Source organism: Saccopteryx leptura, chromosome 3 (genome assembly GCF_036850995.1).
Source record: "Saccopteryx leptura isolate mSacLep1 chromosome 3, mSacLep1_pri_phased_curated, whole genome shotgun sequence".
NCBI classification, from domain to species: domain Eukaryota; kingdom Metazoa; phylum Chordata; class Mammalia; order Chiroptera; family Emballonuridae; genus Saccopteryx; species Saccopteryx leptura.
Window position 1 is genome coordinate 307,115,387 of NC_089505.1, and position 22,326 is coordinate 307,137,712.

At 36.4% G+C, this 22,326-nt stretch overlaps 1 protein-coding gene across 1 annotated transcript in view; it reads right to left on the reverse strand.

Moving 5' to 3' along the window:
* The window catches only part of C3H8orf34 (chromosome 3 C8orf34 homolog), a 129,582-nt gene that overhangs the window by 26,905 nt on the left and 80,351 nt on the right, over positions 1-22,326 (reverse strand). Inside the window, 3 exon segments of the mRNA XM_066372442.1 lie at positions 2,249-2,277; positions 11,134-11,262; positions 18,239-18,370. Coding sequence (XP_066228539.1) covers positions 2,249-2,277; positions 11,134-11,262; positions 18,239-18,370 — 290 coding nt within the window.

Below are 22,326 nucleotides of genomic sequence, written 5' to 3' on the forward strand. Positions count from 1 at the left end.
ATTATTATTATTTTAAAGTGCCATGATTGTATGATCCCGTTTTTGTACAATGCTTTCAACCATTTTATCTGTGTATCTAGCCACCAAGCCAAATTCATTATGTTTTCTGATTAGAGAGATATTTGTATTAATGTTCATCAGATATTGATGGCTATTTCTAGATGCTGTTCCCTTTTCCAACTACATACTCATGTCAATTTTTTTCAACCAATACAATGTATCACAACAGACTGGTGCAGAAGCAGATAAAATTCAGTAGTTTTCAATTAAGCCAGGCATCAGAGATTTTTTAAACTGTAAAAAATGTAACTTTCTCACAAATACCTTATTTTAGAAAATAAAGCATTTTTCTTATGAAAGCATTTTTGTTAATGTAAGTTTTATCACTGCTACTTTTAAAAAATAAGTGCCTGTAAAATTTTTGTTTTGATTTCTAACATGGTAAATATCAGAATATCTAATGAACAAAATGAACTAACAAGCAGAATAGAGACACTCATAGAGAGCAGGCTGACAGCTGTCGGGAAGGGTTTGGGGTGGGTGGAGAGATTAGCAAAAAAAGGGGGGGAAAAAGAAAAAGCTCCTGGACATGGACCACAGTGTGGAGTTAGCAGGAGGGAGGGAAGTGGAAGTGAAGGAAGGTATAGGGGATAAACGGTGCTGGGCGGAGACCTGCCATGACAAGGTGAACACAATATGGCGGACAGAGGAAGTGTTGTATACCTGTGCACCTGACACCTGTATAATCTTGTTAGCCAGAGTCACCTCAATAAATGTTATATAAAGGAAAAGGATATAATCTACATAAAGCAAAGCTTTTTGGAGTCTTCTATAATTTCAAGATTCTAAAGGGGCTCTGAGACTATAAAAATGAGAATTTCTATTCCAGTGACTCTTAAATATATTACAGTAAGACAAATCTTTCTTTCATTCATTTATTTACTTAGAAATTAAATTTAATGGGGTAGCATTGAACAACAAGAGTATATAGGTTTCAGGTAAACATTTCTATAGCATTTGAACTGTTGATTTGCATTGGGTGCTCATCACCCAAAGTCAAATCATTATTTGTTACCATATATTTGTTCTGCTTTACTCCCCTCCCCAGCCTCCTCCTGGTAATCATTTCACTTTTATTTATGTCCATGAGTCTCAGTTTTATACCCCACCTATGTGTGAAATCCTATAGTTCTTAGTTTTTTCTGATTTACTTATTTTACTTAGCATAATATTCTCAGGTCCATTCATGTTGTTATATACAACAATATATTATCATTTTTATCACCGAGTAATATTCTCTCTACTGGATATCTACACAGAAAACTCGTAAACATTGGTACACAAAGACATGTGCACCCTCATGTTCATCGCAGCATTATTCATGGTGGCCAAGACATGGAAACAACCATGTCCCTCAACAGAAAATTGGAAAAGAAGATGTGGTATATATACATACAATGGAATCAAATCTTTCTTATGAGCAACAACTCAAATAAATGTGTTTAAGAGACAACTCAAAATAAACAATCCAAAAGAGAACTCTTGATGCTATACCTAACCTACTAAATTTGCTCTTTCCCCAGTCTTTCTAATTTTGGTAAATGTCACCACAGTTCACAGAGTTTCCTTTCCTCCAAGAATCATCTCTTCCCCCCTAAGAATCATCACTGACTGATCTCTTCTACAATGCCCCAGATCCAGCTTATTGCAAGTGCCATTGATGTTACTGCTACAATGTATTTCTAACCATATCACTTCTCACTACCTTCACAACTATCACTTAGTGCAAGCATCATCACATACTCTTGGCATCTTAAAATTTGAAGAAAAAAAAAACAAAAGCAAGAACAACACTGAGTAAAATTACAAAGGTAGCTACAGAAAAGAACAAGTGTCTTCCATATCATCATCATCATCATCATCATATAAATACAAGCAGAATCCAAGTAGTTTACATAATACAATATTGTTAGTTTCCACTTTTTAATATAGTTGTTAACAATTGGAGTGGTTATTTTCTCTAACCAAATTAAAAAATCTTTAACAAAAAAATAGGTGATATTGTATATTTTATACAATAACTTTCATTAAAAAATCTAAGCCAACACTTTGAAAGTTTTAAAAAGTTTGTTAGCACCAAATAAATTATACTTGAACATTTTATGTATCACAAACCTTTTCATTTAGACAATGAATTAAAACTTAAAATCTGTATGTTCTTTTCATTAGATGTATAAGTTCAACTTACCTTATCGAGTTCATCTGAAATTGCAATACCTGGGATTCAAAAGAGATTTATAAAAATGTTTTAGAAACAATCTTTAGTGCTAAAAACAAAGACAAAAGTTTTATTTGTAAAACTAGTGTATTTTCCATTCTTTTTTTTCTTTTTCTATTCTTTTTTTTTCCTTTTTATTAGTACTTAAAAATAATGTGGTAGATTTTTTCTACTCATGGAAACAAATTAGGAATTTAAGCCAACTATGACAGCATGAATTGCCGAAAGAATGCAAATTATGCAACAAAAATAAAACAAGTACCATACTGGCTGCTAAACGTGGAGCTGATGTGCAAAGATCACCGTAGGGATATAGTCTTTATCCTAGTATGACAATCAAGGACTTGACCGGTTACAATTTTGTTCCTGCTTATGAATTGATTTGGACTCCTAGAGTGATAAAATATTAAGGCAGAATGGTGGTTGTATTTCATTTATCTTCATTCCCTTATTTTCAGATGAGGGCACAGACAAGAGAGCTTCAGGAATCTGACCTACAGCCTCTTAGATTGACAACTCCTTAAGCCAATAAATCATTCTTACTCACAATCCACACATTCCTCACTGTACATCTGTCTGATTTCTGTCTATACCATTCCTCCAAAACTGTCTTAAGTCAGCCATGTAAAAAGTAGAGTCCTTAATTCTCTCTCTGTGACAAAAGACACTATCAAACTCACTGTCTTTCTTGCAAGGCTGTCTCCTCTTCCCTGTCCTCCTGCTTTAACTCTTTCACAGGAATCCTCTTCTTTGGAGATGGGAGTCTTGTCCTGAAATGCCCAGGGTTCTTTGTTAACCTATCTTTTCAGTTGATATACTGTCCTAGGTTACCTAACCCATATCACTGACATTTTTATTTCCCTATATGATGACTAACAAATCTTATCTCCAGCATTGACTTTCTTCCCGGGCTAGCTGCTGAATTTCTATGGGCATTTCAGCTTCAATATGCCAGGCTGAAGGCATCACTCTCCCTTCACATCACTTGCCCCGTTGTGTGAGTGATGCTTGTCTAGAGCTGACCTCTCACATGGTGGTGGGGCTCTGAAGCTGGTGTGGCCAGTGCTTGTGTTTGGGGCACAGGGCAAGGGAATGTGGTCTCTAAAGTCTGAAGTCCAATGGAACACAGGGAAAATGAGAACATAATTGAAGCTAAAGCTCAGTAGATAAAGTTCAAGGTAGAATGAGCTGTGTTACAAGAGAGAACCTGAAAAGAGTCTCAAGAAAACCTGCCAGAGGGAAAGATCCTCTTGCCTGTTCAGGCACAGAATGCCTGTGAGGGCACTTTATAGGCTCCTCAGTCACCTCCCATTCCACTGACTAACCTAATAAATCAATTCCACACAAAGCAGAAAAAACTGCTCTATCACCACTCAGTAATCAGCACTACTCGGCCCCTTGTAATAGAAACAGGTGTATTTGAGATCCATTCTTCATAATGATATTGTACACAATTTTTTGTTGTTGTTGTTAAAAAGTTTTTTATAACTAAGAATTTTATGTGTTACTGGACTAACAGAGAATCCAGCCACCACTTTGGGAATTTTGGGTGATGTAAATTTAACAACTATGCAAGGACTTGCTGTATTAATTAGCTTCTTCCAACAACTCAAGGAGAGAGGGCTCTGGGAAGGAGCAGCATTGCAGCTGGCCAGCATCTGCACTGAATGTGAACTCTGAGACAATGGATTCACCATCAGGGAGTATATGAGAGACCAATAAGAGAGCCCCAAACTCTCTGAGCAACCACAAACATTCATATAGACCTCACATAAGTATACATTTATGAATGTTTGGGTTTAAAAATATATAAAATTAAAATGGTCACTTGGAATAACTCAGATTTCAAGATATGTAAGAATTTCATAGAACACCAAATGGTTTGCTACAGTCTACAACATATTTAAAGTAATTATTCCAGGTTATAAAAACCAAGTATATATTTTAAATGTTTATATTTACATTTATTATAAAACATTTCTTTCCAATATGAATTCAAGATTAAAACTGAATGTAAAAATAGGTATTAAAAGACTATTTTAAAAGAGGAAGAGAGTAGACATATAAAACAAAATACTCTTTCTCATCCAAAGTCACAACATTTAGATACCAGGAATTATATAATCCATGATTGCACTGTCCAATATTTTTTAATCACTCTTGATTTTTTTAAAACTATTTGCATTAATGCCCTTAGCCCTAAGAAGGGAGTTTTCTCATAAAATTTTTAGAAAGCTATCAGTTTATCTTAAAATTTCTTTTACACTTCAGCTTATAAATCCATTATTCATAAAGATAGCAGTAATACTTCACCTATCTAGACTGTAGCCAAGAACTAGCAGGTACGTCAAAAGGTCTTTGAACGGTAAAATCTGTGTTAGAGAACTTGCCATCATCACTTGTGAGTAAGCTCTTAGATCCTCTGTCCATTGTTCATCACTCTCAACTTTACCAACTTTCAGAAGCTGTTTTGCAGAGCCAAGTGATGTTACAGAGAAACATGGAGATGAAGAGAAGGTTGCTATGAAGACATACTAACACACTAAGAAGGGATGGGTATCAGAATAAAACTCAGACTAGAAAAGTGGGAAACTTGCTTGGGGAGGGAATTATGCCTCTAATTGTTCCAAGTGTTTGGTCTGACACATTTTGTTCAGATGCATATTGCTATATATTTTTTTAACATTTATATATTTTGATGATTTTGCTGAATAAATTATCTGAATAAATCACCATCCTATAATATATAGTTACTTCCACTCCTATTACCAATGTTGAATTACCTAGGCTATTTTTCACTTTTGCTATTTCACTTTTAATCAAAGACTGACTTAAAAGCAGTGGAAAGAATTTTAAAGAAACGCTTCTTTACAGAGCATGAAACCAAAGGGAACCATTCTCAGAGTAGGCAGTATATTTCTCCCAGTGCCTCGCACAACATTCACAGCTATTCATTAATTTTTAAAGGCCATATTTTAAGATATTATGTTTAAAGTCTATAAGAACTGGGGAGCAGAGGTGAACAGACAATATGCAGGAAAAAATGTAGTGAGCAAGTGGGTTACGACAATACATCATCTGGGAGAAAGGACCAGGATGTGATGGTGGGATTCCTGAGGCTGGGCCACACCATCTTCCTAATCATAGCACCAAGACCTCAGAGGAAACTCTCTCCTGTCAGAGCAGTCAAAGAGGTGTGGCTTAGGAAAGCAATGGTGTCCAACTATAGAAGCAGTAGAAATGGAGAAAGTGAGTTCATTCAGCAACTAAGCGTCTCTTCTAGGTATAAAGGCAAAGGGCCCCCCAGGCATGTCAGAGCTGGAGTCCTCATTCTGCTGCAGTGCAAATCTATCTGGATGGGCCTTTCCATTATCCCAATTTCCAAAGAGGTCTCAGTGGTATGGGGGATTTATCCCATATTTGAGTTGTGTTAGAGCAAGGAAACACAAGCTCTGTGCTTCACAAAAATGTTTATCTTCCCAGTGATCAGCTCAGTCCTAGAGTTAGAATCAGGTTGCAGGTACAAGAAAACATAGCAACTTTTCACAATTCAGGCAAACTTTTTAAAGAGTCCACAGCCCTTCTCTCTCTTTTTACTGTCCATTCACTCCTCCTACCATTTTCTGCTTCCACTATTCTAAAATTATCTTTAAAAGTAATTGTAGGCCCTGGCCGGTTGGCTCAGTGGTAGAGCATCAGCCTGGAGTGCAGGAGTCCTGGGTTTGATTCCCGGTCAGGGCACACAGGAGAAGCGCCCATCTGCTTCTCCACCCCTCCCCCTCTCCTTCCTCTCTGTCTCTCTCTTCCCCTCCCACAGCCGAGGCTCCATTGGAGCAAAGTTGGCCCGGGTGCTGAGGATGGCTCTGTGGCCTCTGCCTCAGGTGCTAGAATGACTCTGGTAGCAACAGAGCAATGCCCCAGATGGGCAGAGCATCGCCCCCTGGTGGGCATGCCGGGTGGATCCTGGTCAGGCGCATGCGGGAGTCTGTCTGACTGCCTTCCCGTTTCCAACTTCAGAAAAATACAAAAAAAAAAAAAAAAGGAATTGTATACCAACTGATTATCAAATCAAATTGAGAGGCAGAGGCAGGATCAAAAGGACCAGAGGGAAAGCGGTCAGAGGGAAAGTAGAAGAGAAGATGGGATGAGAGAAGGGAAAGAGATTAATGAAATTATATATACATAACACAGTGTTATAGAGAACAAGACAGCAAATTCTGGAGGGAAGGGGGGAAGGCGTTGGGGGGAGGAGGCAAAGGGGGTGCCGAGGGGAACACAGGGGTGGGAGGAGATATATTTGGTGGGACACTTGAATCTATGTAAACACAATAAATTAAAATCATAAATAAATAAAAAAGAAGCAATGTAGGAAAAAACAACTGACCTAGTAAAAATATCAGCAACTTATAGATAAGCAAATCAACATGATTAAAAGGCTTTTGAAAAGGTGCTCAAACCCACTGGTAATTGGGGAGATTAAAGTAACAGTGAAAACCACTGGCAAAACTTTAAAAGGCTGTAGTACCGATGCATGGCTAGTAGCAAGGTGAATTAACACTGGGTTTCTGGCAACAGTTGGGCAAGCTCTAGTGCACTTAGCCATTAAAATTCTCTATTAAAGTTAACAAATGCACAGCTTTCCAACCTAGCAGTCCATTCCTGTGACTGTATTCCTTAGAAATTAAAATATCATTATAAAAAGTTCTATAAAAAAACCAAAATGAGACTTATTTTATTTTATCAAATTAATACCTGTTTATCACAGAAAAAAATAGAAAATATAATAAAGGAAAGAGGAAAACAAGCCTCCATTCATGACAACTAATGATAGCTTATTGTAAATTCTTCCAAATAATGCTATGCACATTTACAGGCAGACATATAAATGCCATATGCCTATATATATTCACAAAACTGAAACAAAACACATACACTAATGTGTTATTTGCTTTTATATAAAGCATATCTTAACTATATTATATATGTACAAGTATTTTCTACCTCACTTTAATGACTGTACAGTGTACCACGGTGTGAAGGCACCACGGGTTCTTTATCCACTTCTCTAATAAAAAATACTTAATGTCTAACTTTTCACTGTTGTGAATCCCACTGTGCTAAACAGCAGAAGCACAGCTTTGGAGACAACAATGCACACAGAGGATGTTTCTCCCTCTTTTCTTATAGAACTTACCTGTCACTGGATCTCAATTGTCTGAAATGTTTCCAACTCCCGCATCCTTGATTTTTATGAAAACATTCTGTCTTGGTTTTCCTTCTACCTCTCTGAAAATTCCTTTTCAATCTCCTCAACTAGGTTACTTTTCTACCTGTATCTCAAATGTTGATGGTGTATATATGTGTATATGTGTGCGTGTCTCTTTCCCTACATAAGATATATATAATACTTTCCACACACATACTGACAGCTGAGAACAGAGACGAGCTACCCACACCATCTGAGAACCCAAAGGTAACTGAGGGTGGAGTTTGAAACAGAACACCCCCCACCTCTCCCAAATCCTCTTGAATTCTTATCTAGGGTAGAGGCAGCACCCTATCATTCAGATTATAAAGAAAACCAAATAATAATAATAAAAAATAAGGACAAACACATCCTTGTCTCTTCATTCTCACTCTTTCTTCATAACAGTGGGTTCATTGCATATCTACATTTTCTTAAACCCCTTCCCTTTTTCTTACCCCATGGCTACGGCTCTATTTCAGGTCTCTTCATCTATCCTTTGACTTGAGGAATGAACCATATTAAGCTTACCCTCCAGTCTGAGCCAGAGTGATCTTTCAAAAAGACAGGATTATAATCTGCTTCCAGCCCCCACCCCTGACCCCTGCTACCAAGATGTCCGTCTTCATTGCCTTCATTACCAGCTTCATCCTTTATGCATCAATAACACAAATTTTCTTCTCTTTGAAATCCCTTCTTGTACACATGCTTCTCTCCCTCTGCTGGAAGCATCCCTCCCCACAACACAGCTCACTCTCCCTTTACCTCAGCTTTATGATTTTATCCTTCTGCACTCTATTCAGGTGTATCCGCCATCAGGCCGGCCATCCTGAGGGCTCTTCTATGATTTCCTAAAGCACCCTTCACGAGACTCTGAAATCCTGCTTTTTACAAATAGCTTCCCTATTAAAGATAAACTTGAGGCTTTACTTCACATATTAACCATCTTTGTACTGGACATAAATGTTTGGAGACTAGATAAACGAATGTGGGGATGAATGAACTAACAATTGCCACATTATCTGCTTCAATTTTTGCTCCCAGGCTGTTTATTCTCTAACTCAGTGATTTTCAACCAGTGTGCCACAACAATTTTTAAAACATGCAATAACTGGCCTGGCCAGTGGCTCAGTGTATAGAGCATCAGCCTGGTGTATGGATGTCCCTGGTTTGATTCCTGGTCAGGGCACACAGGAGAAGCAACCATCTGCTTCTCCTCCACTTCGTCCCCTTCTCTCTCTCTTCCCCTCTCATAGCCAGTGGCTCAGTTGTCTGAGAGTCAGTGTTAGGAGCTAAAGTATTGCTTGGAACTTGAGCATCGGCCCCAGATGGGGGTTGCTAGGTGGATCCCAGTTGGGGCACATGGGGGAGTCTATCTCTCAATCTCCCCTCCTGTCACCTATAAAAACAAAACAACCACCGAAAAACATGCAATATCTGACTATTTAGTCAGGGGCACTGACCTCTTTTCTCTTAGATTGTTAAATTAAAAAAATTACAATGGCCAACTCGTGTGAATGAATTAAAATTATACCTATTTTTTGTCAGATCAGCAAAAATGTATTTTTTGGTGTGCCGCAGCATTTTAGTAATTTATGTGTGCCATGAGATGGATAAGAATGGCTATCACTGCTTGAGGTGAATCATACTGATGGCAGTGAGGGCTGGCTGGAGAAAGAGAGAAACAAGAGTGTGGGCAAGACCTTTAGTTATTTGTTCCCTCAAACCATTTCAATAGCTCCCCTGGATGCACAAGCTAGACTGCAATTCCCGGCCTCCCTTACCCTTGGCTGTGGAATGTGGCAGATGCAAGGCTCTGTGTTTCCATCTCTAGGCATTAGAAACCTCCTGCTTGATCCTCTGCCCCCTCCTCCTGCTGCAGCAGGACCACTGAAAGTCACGAGCGGAAGACGGCAGCACGACAAAGGGACGCAGTCTGAACCGCCGGCTCACTCCACAAGCTATTCCCCATGTGAGAAAGGACACATGTTGCATGAAGCCACAGGACTGTGACCACGAGGCACCCCTCACATGAGGTGGTGGCAATCTAGCCAGACACAGCTCAGTAAAAGGGTGGGAACTGCACCTGTTTTTCCTGACATGGGCCAGGAATGAAAGGGAACATGTTAAACAGACAAACCAGTGATCTGATCAGTCACTGTGAATGTGAATTTTGGGTAATAATAGGGTTGGAGAAGAGAATCAGATGCAAGACATATTTTAAAGGGAAAATAAGACGTAATTATAAACAGTTAAGGGGAAGAGAGAAGATTCCAGAAGGGCTCCAGTTTGCATGAATTGGTAGCGATAGTGTCACCACCTGAGACAGAGCATTAAAAAGAATGGTCACATTTGAAGAAGAAGATATGACCTACTCTAACACACTGAATTTAACATGGTAGTGAGATAGCCAAGTGGAGATATTTTTTAGGCATTTTGTTTCAAAAGCATAGAGAGTCTGAATGGGAAATACAATTAGTTCTCACCTAACCTCACCAATAGGTTCTGTAACTTTAAGCAAAATGACATACAGTAAAACCAATTTTACCACAGGCTAATTGATATAAACAAAACTTTCTATAGCATCTCAGCAAGATTTATACATATTGATATAAGCCTTTGACATTTTAACAGGATAAGGTTCTCTTTATGAACATAGCACAGGAATAAACTGAAAACTCACTTTATCATGGTTTGCTCCAAATGTAAATCATAGGTGGCAAACCAAAACCACTAACCTAGGCCCTTGGACTACAGAGTCATTGCTTTTGTAGCAAGTACATTACTAGGCACTGTGCTGACTCTGAAAGGATTCTAAGAAGAATCTGGCCCAGTTATTGTTTTTAAGAAATGTAAAGACATTAAAAACAAATGGAAGCCATAGGTATGTGAGGTAATTAAGATGACCCAAAACAAAGGGATTCAAAAGAGAAAGACTGAATAAGATACCATTAGGCATACACTTGACCTTGGTAAGAGAGACACTGTAGAAAGAGGTTGCCACATAACCATGGGGGGGGGGGCGGGACTATAGCTGCTCCTATTGGTGTGACCAGTCATCCCATGAATCTGTGTAATATGCAAGATCAAGCCTCAGTTCCAATCTCATGCCCTTAAAACTCCTCAATTTATCACAGAATGTTTTTTCTCCCACCCCCCTTTTTTCTCTTGAGAGAGAGAGAAAGAGACAGAAGAAAGAGAGATGAGAAGCATCAACTCATAGTTGTGTCACTTTAGTTGTTCACTGACTGCTTCTCATACATTCCTTGACCAAGGGCTCAAAATAAGCCAGTGATTTTGGGCTCAAGCCAGCAACCTTTGGGTTCAAGCCAGCAACCTTTGGGTTCAAGCCAGTGACCTTGGGATCATGTATGTTGATGATGTCACACTCAAGCCAGATGAGCCTAACCTCAAACCGGCAACCTTGGGGTTTTGAACCCAGGCCTTGGTAATATCCCAGGTTGATGCTTTATCCATTGTGCCACCACCAGTCAGGTCTCTCACAGAATTTTAATGAAGATATTGGAAATGGGTTACCGGCAGTATTAATGAAGGTTTCTACTTTAATATTGGTTAAAAATTTCAATTATGATTAAGTAACTGAACTTACTTCGAGAGAGCTTCTCAAGGGCTTTTCCCAGCTTCTTGCTCTCTTGAAGGATGTGGTTCAATTCATCAAAATCACGGCTTTCTGGTTTAGTTCGCCAGTTCCACTTAGGATGATATACTGACCTTGGCACTACATTTAAAAAAAATGATTACTTCATAAGCATGCTACATAGTGATAAGAACTATTCATCATTAAGTAAAGGAACTGTATCAAGATCAATAAAGAATTAAATATGTCATTGATAGAGTTGTCTTGTGAGCAAACAGTGAAGAAGTTACAAAGCTAGGTTTTAAGAAATGTTTTAAATGAACAAATAAAGGAAAGTGTGGCAGTGTTTATAAAAAAGGAAAACTCAGGTACTTATTTAAAGCTAATAATTTCTATAATTTAAGGAAAATGCAAAAATAAAGTAGATTTTGTTTCTGTTTTAGCAGCTTAAAAATAATCACTAAATTCACCAGCAGTTAGTAAATATTTCAAAAACATTTTTGCTGTCTTCTAATAAAACATGGAAGACTATATTTACCTTCATTTTCCTCCAAATTCCAAATTCTCAGTAAAATTATGTTATAATAAAAAATATTTTTGGTCAAAGAATTAGTTAAACAAGGAGAGAAGCAAGAAATAGCACCATGATTTTTTAGAAGATGCAAAACGGATTGGTAAATAAATTTAGCAAGCAAGAGATTACTGAAACCTAGTCCCTTAAGAGAAAGATGGCCCCCAAATTTGGACATTTTAGACCATTTAAGCATTAAGTATCAATCAAGGAGGACCAATGAGAAAGTAATAAGGATATAAAAACTTAATTGTTTTTCAGATTGGAAGAATTTATTGACTGTCCAGTAGAACTAAAGGCATATTATCACTAAGTTTTACAACAGTGGCAATAAAGAAAAGATCATGAAAGCTTTCAGAGACAAAAACAGCAAATCAAATTGCCATCAGACTTCTCAGTAGTTGCTTTATCCCAGAAGACATGGAAGAAATCCTTCAAAATTTCAAACGAAGATTACTTCCAACTTAGGATTTTATACCCAACTAAATGACCAATCGAGATACTTTTAATGACTCAAAACTTATCTTGCAAGCACTTTTTTCCCCCCAGAAAACTCCTAGTGGAGGTGCTCCACCAAAAGGAAAAGTGGGAAGAATCGGGATTCAGAGAGTAGGTGATCCTCCATAAGAAAAAGAAAAAGGTCCCTAGGATGACAGAAGAACAGTCTTGAGAGATAGCTAAGAAAGTGGCTAAAGACCAAGAAGCCAAGACTGGAACAAGAGGACAGAGGGTTACAAGAGAGAGGGATCTAATGTTTTTCAAATGAAATAAAGTATAAAACATAAATTAAGGCAGAAGTTAGGATTACTTGATATTTTTTATTATTTGAGAGTGTTTTATACTTTATACTTTAATGTAGGATTTAGTAAAGCATTAGTGATGGATACACAGAAAACAAACAAAAACAAATCAATTATTAATAGTCCACTAATAACAAATTAATAGTTATTTATTTTATGGCTGTACTATGAAAAAGCAAATTAATGTAGTCTTACTATTATCAATGCAGAGTATATATTCGATCAACGTTTGAAATATCTGCATGGTCCCTGGCCAGCTTTCTCAGTGGTAGAGCATTGGCCCAATGTGTGGATGTCCTGGGTTTGATTCCCAGTCAGGGCACACAGGGGAAGTGCCCATCTGTTTCTCCACCCCTCTCCCTCTTGCTTCTCTCTGTTTCTCGTCGGGTAGATCCTGGTTAGGGCACATGTGGGAGTCTGTTTCTGCCTCCCCTCCTCTCACTAAATTAACAAAAATAAAAACATCTGCATGACTGTTCTGGGATGCTGAGATGGAACCTGGGTATAAAGCACAAAGTCTTAGAAAGAGGTCAAGAGACGATGTCTCAAATTTAAAAAGTAAAAGAGAACCATGTGAGTACCTTGTATGTTTTAGATATCTAGACTTATATACCAAAAGCAACATCTAAGGAGTTAAAAGTGGTTCCATATTAGAAGCAGAACAGAGGAGACAGAACACTGTTGCCTTGTAGTACCCACTATTTTACTTTTTAAACAATACATGTTTTTGTTTGATAAATGTAAATAAAATAAATTTTTAAATATTTATATGGTAAATCTATAGGAAAGACAGACTGTTGAAATATATGTTCTGCCATCTATTTAAAAAGTTTCTGACAATATCTACTATAATAAAAAAATATACTGATCCTATGACTCAGCAATCTTATGTCTCATAAATTATAATAAAAAAATAAAACATCTATACATATATAAATTCCAAGGTTGTTTATTGTATCGGAAGTGCAAGATATTAATTTATCTCAGCAGTTATGTGGTAGCAAAACTCCAGAAGTAATTTAACGTCCTTCAACAGGAAAATAAATTATGGCACATTCACACTATGATACCATATGCACTTATTAAAAACTGTAACTTAGATCTAAGTTTATTAGCATGGAGATATGCCCTCAATGCATTTTAAAATAATAAAATTAAGTTACTTATGTTTACAGTTTAAGCCAGATCAACTCACATATATTTTATGCTACTTTAGACAAAGAAAAAGATGTAAAAAATACAATCTATTTCAAAGGATATGAAAAATAAAAACGACTTCTGAGGGAGTGTAATTTGAATGTGCTAGAGCAAGACTATCTTTCCACATGTCTTCACTTTTAAATTGACAAAGTAAGCAAATATTGCTTCTGTAATTTAAACAAACCTAAAATTAGAAATAGAATCCAGCTGTTTCCTCTGTCTGTCTTTGTTTAAGGGACTCTGGGATGGAGATGTCAGCTAACATCAACATACTGGTGTTCAAGAAGTGGAGAGTAGACACAGTGACCATGATAAATGGTTCTAAAAAGACTTCCAGGCACACTGCTATTACCCCACAAGCCCAGGCACAGGGGAGAGAAATTCAGAAAAGGAAGCAGATAGCACTATATTCATACCATATCCTTCAAAAGATTGCTTAGCATTTTTGTTAAACCTCACTGAACAATTTCTCTTATCTACATCATTGTATCATCAAATTTTAATAGAAATACCATATACTATCAAGAGTTGTCTCTTTTTATAAAATTTATAGAATAAGAGCAGAGATTTTTTTCTTAAAGAGACGTCAGTCCCAATTAATATCAAATAACCACCAGACATGGACAGATGCTGAGTCATCCTGCCCTTGCAGATTTCCCAGCTGAATGTACCAGCATGGCAGGCACAGGTGGGACCAACAGAACCACCCAGTCAATCCACTGAATCATGAGAAAGCACAAATTGTTATTTGTTTAAGCCACTGAGGATTAAGGAGGATATATGAAGCAGTAGAGAACTGATAAAACACTCAAAACACTCAAGGTCTTTGCTCAGCATCTTTCATGAGGAACTAAAGAAAAATTTTAAATATTCTGTAGCATGTGATTATATATATATATCTCTATATATATCTATATCTATATATATTTATATATATATATATAGATATATATATATGATACCCAATTTATCAAGGAAACCAAACCTAGGACAACCAAGGCCATAGTATGATCATGGTCAAATCAACTACGCTGGGTGATTTCAAAAGATGTTTTGAGAAATAATGGAAGGACACATCCTCCAGATAAGAACCTCTCTAACAGTTTCTGGTGGATTAAAAACCTTACTTATACTTAATAGTAAAACTGAGAGTTATGATTTAAATACATTTCTATAAATATTCTCAGAAGAAATGGAATACAGCAGAACAGTATCAACAACGTAACTTGACCTACATGCAGTGAGAGAGGGCAAGTCTGTGAGGCAAAGCTCCTCCCAGTGCAGGAGTCTGTCCACAGTACCATGCAGAAAGCATCCTCCATTGGTCCACAGGGGCTTGCTACTTCACACACCAGCCTTCTATATCTTGAACAGGGCCAGTTTTGAACAAATTTTTATTATAGTTATCAAATTCTGACTCATTGTGACCTCCACCAAAAGTTTCTATGGGTTAAAAATAAATCTACTGTTTCCTCCAAATAAGTTTATCAATAAAACTGCTAATACTTGATAATAATAGTTTATATCTATGATGATGATGGATATCAGTCTCTAGTTATCTTTTCTTGTAATGTCCTTTAAAGTTGTTTAAATAGCAGGGAGATGGAGGCCTCATAAAGGACTGGAACATGTACTTTTTCTTCTCCTCGTCTTACATCCTCTCAAAATGTTTGAATTCCCCTCTGAAGCCATTTTGGCATGGAGTTCTCTTTGTGAAAACTGTTTAATGGTAAATTAATTTCTTTTCGACTGACATAAGACACTTAAATATTTCCATTTCTTTTTAAATCAGTTTTGGTGATTTCTGTGTATCAAGAAACTTGTACTTCTAATCTAAATTGTCAATCTTACTGGCAAAGTTTCATTCAAAGTGTCTCCTCATTATTTTTTAATGGCGTCAGAATCTGTAGTTATTTCTTTCACTCCTTCTATTTGTACAATAGTTAGGTTATCTCTCTACTTTCTTAAATCAATCTTGCTAGACTTTTATTTATTAATATTTTCAAATAACCAACTGCTGGATTTATTCATTTTTCTCTATTGTTCTATTTTTATTATTATTTTATCATTTATTTTTTCAATATATCCTTGTTTTAAGTCATTATTTTCTATATTCTTGAACTAAAAGCTGAGAGCATTAATTTCACACCACTATTTTCTAATACAGAATTTTAAAGCTATGAATTACCTTCAAAGCACTGCTTTCACTTTATCCTGAAATTTTTAACATTTTGTTTCTCACAATGTTGTCTAATTTTGAAATATTTGCAGGGAAGTTTCTAGGCTTATTATTGTAAGTTAATACCATTTCAGCAGCAAACATACTCCATATAACTTCAATCATTTTTTATGGTACACAAAATGGTCTATCTTGGTGAATGTTTCATCTGGCATTGAGAATTATATATATTCTACTTGATACCATGTCAATACAATAAATTTTTTAAATAAATAAATAAAATGAAGAAAAGGAAAAATGTTTTTCTCAAAAGACCATATGTTTTAAAATATAAAATGAACACTGCATTTAAAAAAGAAGGAAAAAGCCCTGGCCGGTTGGCTCAGTGGTAGAGCGTCGGCCTGGCGTGCAGAAGTCCCGGGTTCGATTCCCGGCCAGGGCACACAGGAGAAGCGCCCATCTGCTTCTCCACCTCTCCCCTTCTCCTTCCTCTCTATCTCTCTCTTCCCCTCCTGTGGCGAGGCTCCATTGGAGCGGAGATGGCCTGGGCGCTGGGGATGACTCCTTGGCCTCTGCTCTAGGTGCTGGAGTGGCTCTGGTCGCAACAGAGCGACGCCCCGGAGGGGTAGAGCATCGCCCCCTGGTGGGCGTGCCAGGTGGATCCCGGTCGGGCGCATGTGGGAGTCTGTCTGACTGTCTCTCCCCGTTTCCAGCTTCAGAAAAATCAAAGAAAAGAAAAAGAAAGAAGAAAAAAGAAGAGAATTATGTACACTGCTCACAAAAATTAGGGGATATTTTATAGCTTCATATTTATTTTTGAAATATCCATTAATTTTTGTGAGTAGTATATATTCTAACTACACTAAGTAGAGTGTCCTAAATATGTCAAAGTGGTTGATAGTGCTCAAATCTTCCACTAATTTACTCGTTTTTTGGTTTATTTATTTTATCTGTATTTTCATTTAGTTCTATAAACTTTTCCTTCCATGTCTTTGGGAACTTTGCCCTTGGGTCCTCTTTACCTCTAGTGATACTCTTCATCTTGAATTCTACTTAGTCTGATATTATAATAGTCATTATGGCTTCCTTATGTTTAGTATTTTAAACTGCTTTTGTCTTTATGTTTAAAATGTATCTTGTAAACAATCTATACTTTTATTCATCTAGCCTAAAAATCTTTGCTTTTTAATTGAGATTTTTAGTACATTTACATTTATTATAATCATTGACACCTTTGTAATGAAACCTACCATCTTGGCATTTGATTTCTATTTTCTATTTTACCAATCTGTCATTATTTCTCTGTTCCTCTTTTCCTGTCTTTGTTTTGGGAGAATAAATCATATTTTTCTTTTGGCATCCCATTTTAACTCATCTATTGACTTTTTGTTTATGCCATTTTGTGCTTTGTACTGTTGCTTTACATTATTACAATATGTACCTTTACCCTTTCACAGGAAAAGTTAAAATGGTATTCTATCACTTCAGGAACAATTTAATATATTTTGACAATATATTTCCAAACAATAATTCTGAATCCTGTATTCTTATTGTCATATATAAGCTCTACACATACTATAAAAACTCACTTTCTTATTAAGTTTGCTTTAAAAAGCTAACAGCTGAGTGGGACCAGAGCTTAGGAGTAGGTCACCTGAAGAGAAAGAAATGTCATGAGATGTCAGACCACCAGCAACATTCTGTGACTTGGCAGCACCCTGTAAGGGGCACAGTTTCTACAGAATGAGCAGCCTTGCATTTTTCCCTTAGGTTGATGATATCCGGTACTGACCCCATTAAAATTAATAAGCCTTTAGGGCTTTGGATTTATCATGGGGTGAGGAGAAGAGGAGGAGAGTCAGAGAGTGAGGGAAAGAGAAAGACAGAGAGAGAGAAAACAAATAAATATAGGAGTTTCAATAATAATAAGTAGGAATGCTGGGAAATAATGGGTGAAGGATTTCATAAAATTTTGTTAAATTTTTTTAATACAAATCTCCTTTGCTCCTCTTCTAAAGAGTTAAATTTGCTTTTATACACTTTATTAAATGCATGGGTGGTGTTGCTTTGAATATGATACAACAATGCAACTGGCCATGACAGGCCAGGGACCCGTTCCAGGCAATATACATTCTTAAAAGAATATACTCAGAAAGGTCTAAATCAATTACACATGCTGAATAATATGAATGAGTGAGTAGATATAAATAAAGCTCAATGTCAATAATGAAATAAATATAAAATTCATTTAGGATTAAAAGCCAGAAATATCATATGAAAAGTCTGGCTTTAATTCTTACCTTTTCTTCATTTTGTTAATAATGACTTACATATATGAAGTAATTTTTGAATGACAAACTTCCTTACATGATTTGGATTCTGGTGATGGTGGAGAAATATTAGACACAGCAAGGTCACTTTTTGACTTTTTTGGCTTCTTTGCATTTAGTTGCCAAGGTTTATCATAGCTTCTAAAATCCCTTCTTGTTCCTTTATGTTCTGTTAAAACAAATATATACAAATATAAGCTCAATAAGTGATTTCAAGATTCATAGAAAATTAAATTCATGACGTTATTAGGTATACTCAGCAAAACCTATAGGTCACCTTATATCAAAAATAATGCAAGTATTCAAAAGCATTTCTTAATTTCCCCTGTAAATTTTACTTATCAGTTTGATAAGAATCACATATGGATTAATATGATTAAAATCATTTTAAACTGTGAAGTTACTTGAAAGGAATGGATTATCTTTACTTAAAATAACATTCTTTAAATGCTGCCATGGAAGAAACCATTGTATTCTGTTATAAGTAAAAACAACTAAACAGGAAAGTAAATTTTACTCACTAATGTTAGTTTATCCATTATTCATTATGACAAAGAAAACTGACATTCACCTAAATTTCTTCCCTAGCATCACTCATTTTTTCCCACTTGTCTCTTCAAGAAAGATTAATTCAATCAACTTCGGTGAAAGCTATAGTTCTTCTTCAAAGGTTGTCAATGCCATACCAATTCCCAAATTAAATAATCTTTTCATAAGTTCATCCCTCTTGATTTCTCTACCAAACATTTAATCTTTTTAGACAGACTTATCTTGGTGAAATTTTTCTTCTATTCTCAGCACATTACATCCTTTTTGTCCCATTAAGCTGACTATTCCTTCTCTGTCTCATTCATTACTTCCTCATCTTCTTCTTTCGTCTAAGTGGCATTCCTTAGAGTTTCCTACTGTCCTCTTGTTTAAATTTGCAAGTTATCAAAGGACCCTGGCTTTATGAATGACTCATACATCTTTCTCTGGCCACCCACTTATAAATACCAAATAGATATCATGATTTGGATTCCTCAAATGTTCATATTAAGGTGGAACTTAACTAGATGTTATTCAATTTTTCTACTTCTAGCAACCCATTAAATACCCAAAGAGCCATTAATATTCTAAAACAGTAGAAACAGAATACTGGTGTGTGGTCTGCCAGAACCCAGGAGTTATTTCTATAGATAGGGTTAAGACAAAATACAGGCAAACCAGAAAGACATTGGAGGATTTCAAGATATCCACAATGCTTGCCCCTATCTCAGGGTTATCTCCTTATGTTGTTTTATAATCTCTCAGAATTTTTCTTTCTACATCATCCATCCTAGCACCATAATTTCTTCTAATGTGATATGACTATAGGAAAAGTCCTGTTTGTAAGATATAGCATCTCACCGTGTAAAGAAAAGCTAACAGGAACCAGAGAGAAATGATACATTGGATTTTGTAGCTTTTTAAATTCTCCACTACTGGTAAGGAAAGATATCCATATTCATTTAAATAATCTACTAACAACATTATTCTTATTTAGTTGTTTGAAAAGAGATAAGAGGCAGAACATCACTCATCAGTTTAGCAGAGACCCGCAGGATTCAACTGCTAAAGGAAATTTTAGCAGTGGCTATGATTTCACCTGTCTTTCTAAAACTTTTTAAAAGGTTTCAATAAGTTTCAAGCTCTATGGTAAGAGGACAAATAAAAATCCACCTATATATTTATTGAAAAACCTAAAACTAAATAGAACATTCATTTGACTAAACAAAAAATATGATTTAAAAAATCAATATATTCAATACAAAACAAGGATACAACATTCAAGATACAGGGTATTTGACAGTTTTACCAAAAACATCCTAGGAAACATTCAAATTTTGGACTGTGGCTAATTTATCAATAAATATAAAAGAAAATGTATTCTATGAAAGGAAAAGAAAGAAAAGAGGAGATAGACTAATCTATAATTTTTTTAAAAATGACTGCAAGAACAAATAAAAAAAAGACGAGATAAGGAAATACTGATAGAAATCTAAAATGAAATAGCAACATTTAAATTTGTATTCAAAGCCAGAAAGAGAAAATTGATACTGTAGAAAATTGAGTCACTGACACAGAGAACAAACACACTAGACAAATAAATCTCCCTAGAGGTTAGTCTATACGGAATGGCAAATACCTGGGGAATGCAATCAGAGGAATAGAGAACAGTAAAAGGAAACTCAATTTACACATACTTGATTTTCCTTAAGAAGAAATTAAAACAAATATAATAGAGAAGCCACTACTAAGTACACAAAAGGGATAATGTTCTAGGCTTAAGACCTGGATCTACTGATTGAAAAGATTCAGTGAATACAAAGAAAAGTTAGAGAGACAAATATTTAGATGTATTCCCATTAAACTTGAATATTAGAAATAAAAAGAAAGCAAATCCCATAAGTGCTTTAAAGGAACAATTAGAATATCTAAAAAGGAATTAAAATAAGGCTGCTTTCATGTTTGTCCTTGACAATATTAAATGATACACGTTTGAAAAGATGTTGTGTCAAGTTGCTAGATACATTTAAGGCAATAAGAGGACATCTTAAGATACAGTAGTTTCAAAAAGTATTACACCCATATACTTGGAATATTGAGACATCTTCTAGCTAATTAGAACATACACCAGAAGAAAAAATTCAAAATTGCAATCAGGGTTTAAACTGGCATTATTTACTGTCACCCAAATTAAAATTGTTTTAGTTATATTCATATCCAGGAATTATTCTGTGCTTTCCTTCTCCCATTTGTCATATTGCTCCCTCCAAAATGTTTTCTCTTCACTGTCTGGAACATTCATTTCATGGTAAACAGACACTCCTCTCGCCCCTTTCAGGTCTTAAGAGACACCTCATTTCTTCTACAACAGCATTCTGTGCTCTACAGCTTCCTGGAATGGAGTGTTCACTCCTCCATGTGGTACTCACCACAGCATAGGCTCAGTCATTTGGGACCATCAAAGTTAAGTTGAAAGTCTCCTCTGTCTTGTGGTTAAGGCTACCAGTCCATACTACTCACCGCTCTTCACTATTGCCATCATTCTGTTGCCAACAACCCTTGCAGTCCTACTCAAGATATTGGCACAGTCTCTCTTCACCTTTCAACAACCTGGATGAAATCCTGGTGACCTCTTAATCTTTAGACAAACCATGCATTAAGCCTCAGACCTTCTTGTCCTCCTCAACTTTAAAGAAGGTTCACTTCCCTGATGCTTAAGAATCTCCCAAACTGAGGGCACCAACAGGACTTGCTCATCATCTGGAATCATTACACCTCAAAAATCTCAAACAGCAAAACTTGCTGTCCTTCTGTACCTCCCACATTCTCACTGCACCTGCACTCACACTGGTCTCCTAAAGGTCTTCCGTGCTCTGCTTTGCTTTTCCTGTAGAAATCTTTTCCTTTCCTTGCTCACTACGCTCTCACACCAGACCATGTGCTTTGATCACTTGCACGATTTGCTGACAAAAGTGCTCAACTCTTTTGCAAAAATGGTTCTTCCACCCTCCATCCTCATGGTGACAAACCACAACTCTCAGTCAGTCCCTCCAACTGTTTTCTCTGCTCCCCTCCCAGAACTTCCAGGCACTGAAAAATCACAAACTTGCTAATGGTTTCCATGATGAATTCATCATGTCTAACTTCAAATAGGCTAGAACCACCTACAGTCTTTTTAAAAATTTTCCTTTTACCAACTCTTTTTTCCTTTCCCTTGGTGACTTTTCACAATTAGCATCACTCATTTCAATCTCCCCAATCCAATCCCCAACCCTCTTGTCCTTGGTAAACAACTCATTTCTCAAGAAACAGACAAAATTTTAGGTATCAGACATGATCTCACACTGGACTTCTTCCAGCACACCTCCTACTCAATCTATAAAATTTACAACTTCCATTCTTTCACTCCCATGGTTTCAATGATTTTGTGTATGCTATGAATGCCTTCTCTGTGACTCCTGCCTTGACCCATCTTAAAAATTTCAGACTCATACCTGCCTGCTGGAACTGCCTACTACGATGCCCCACTAGAAATTCAAATTAATCAGTAGGAACTGGACTTACTACTGTCATTCATAAACTTAATCCTGTGTTTAC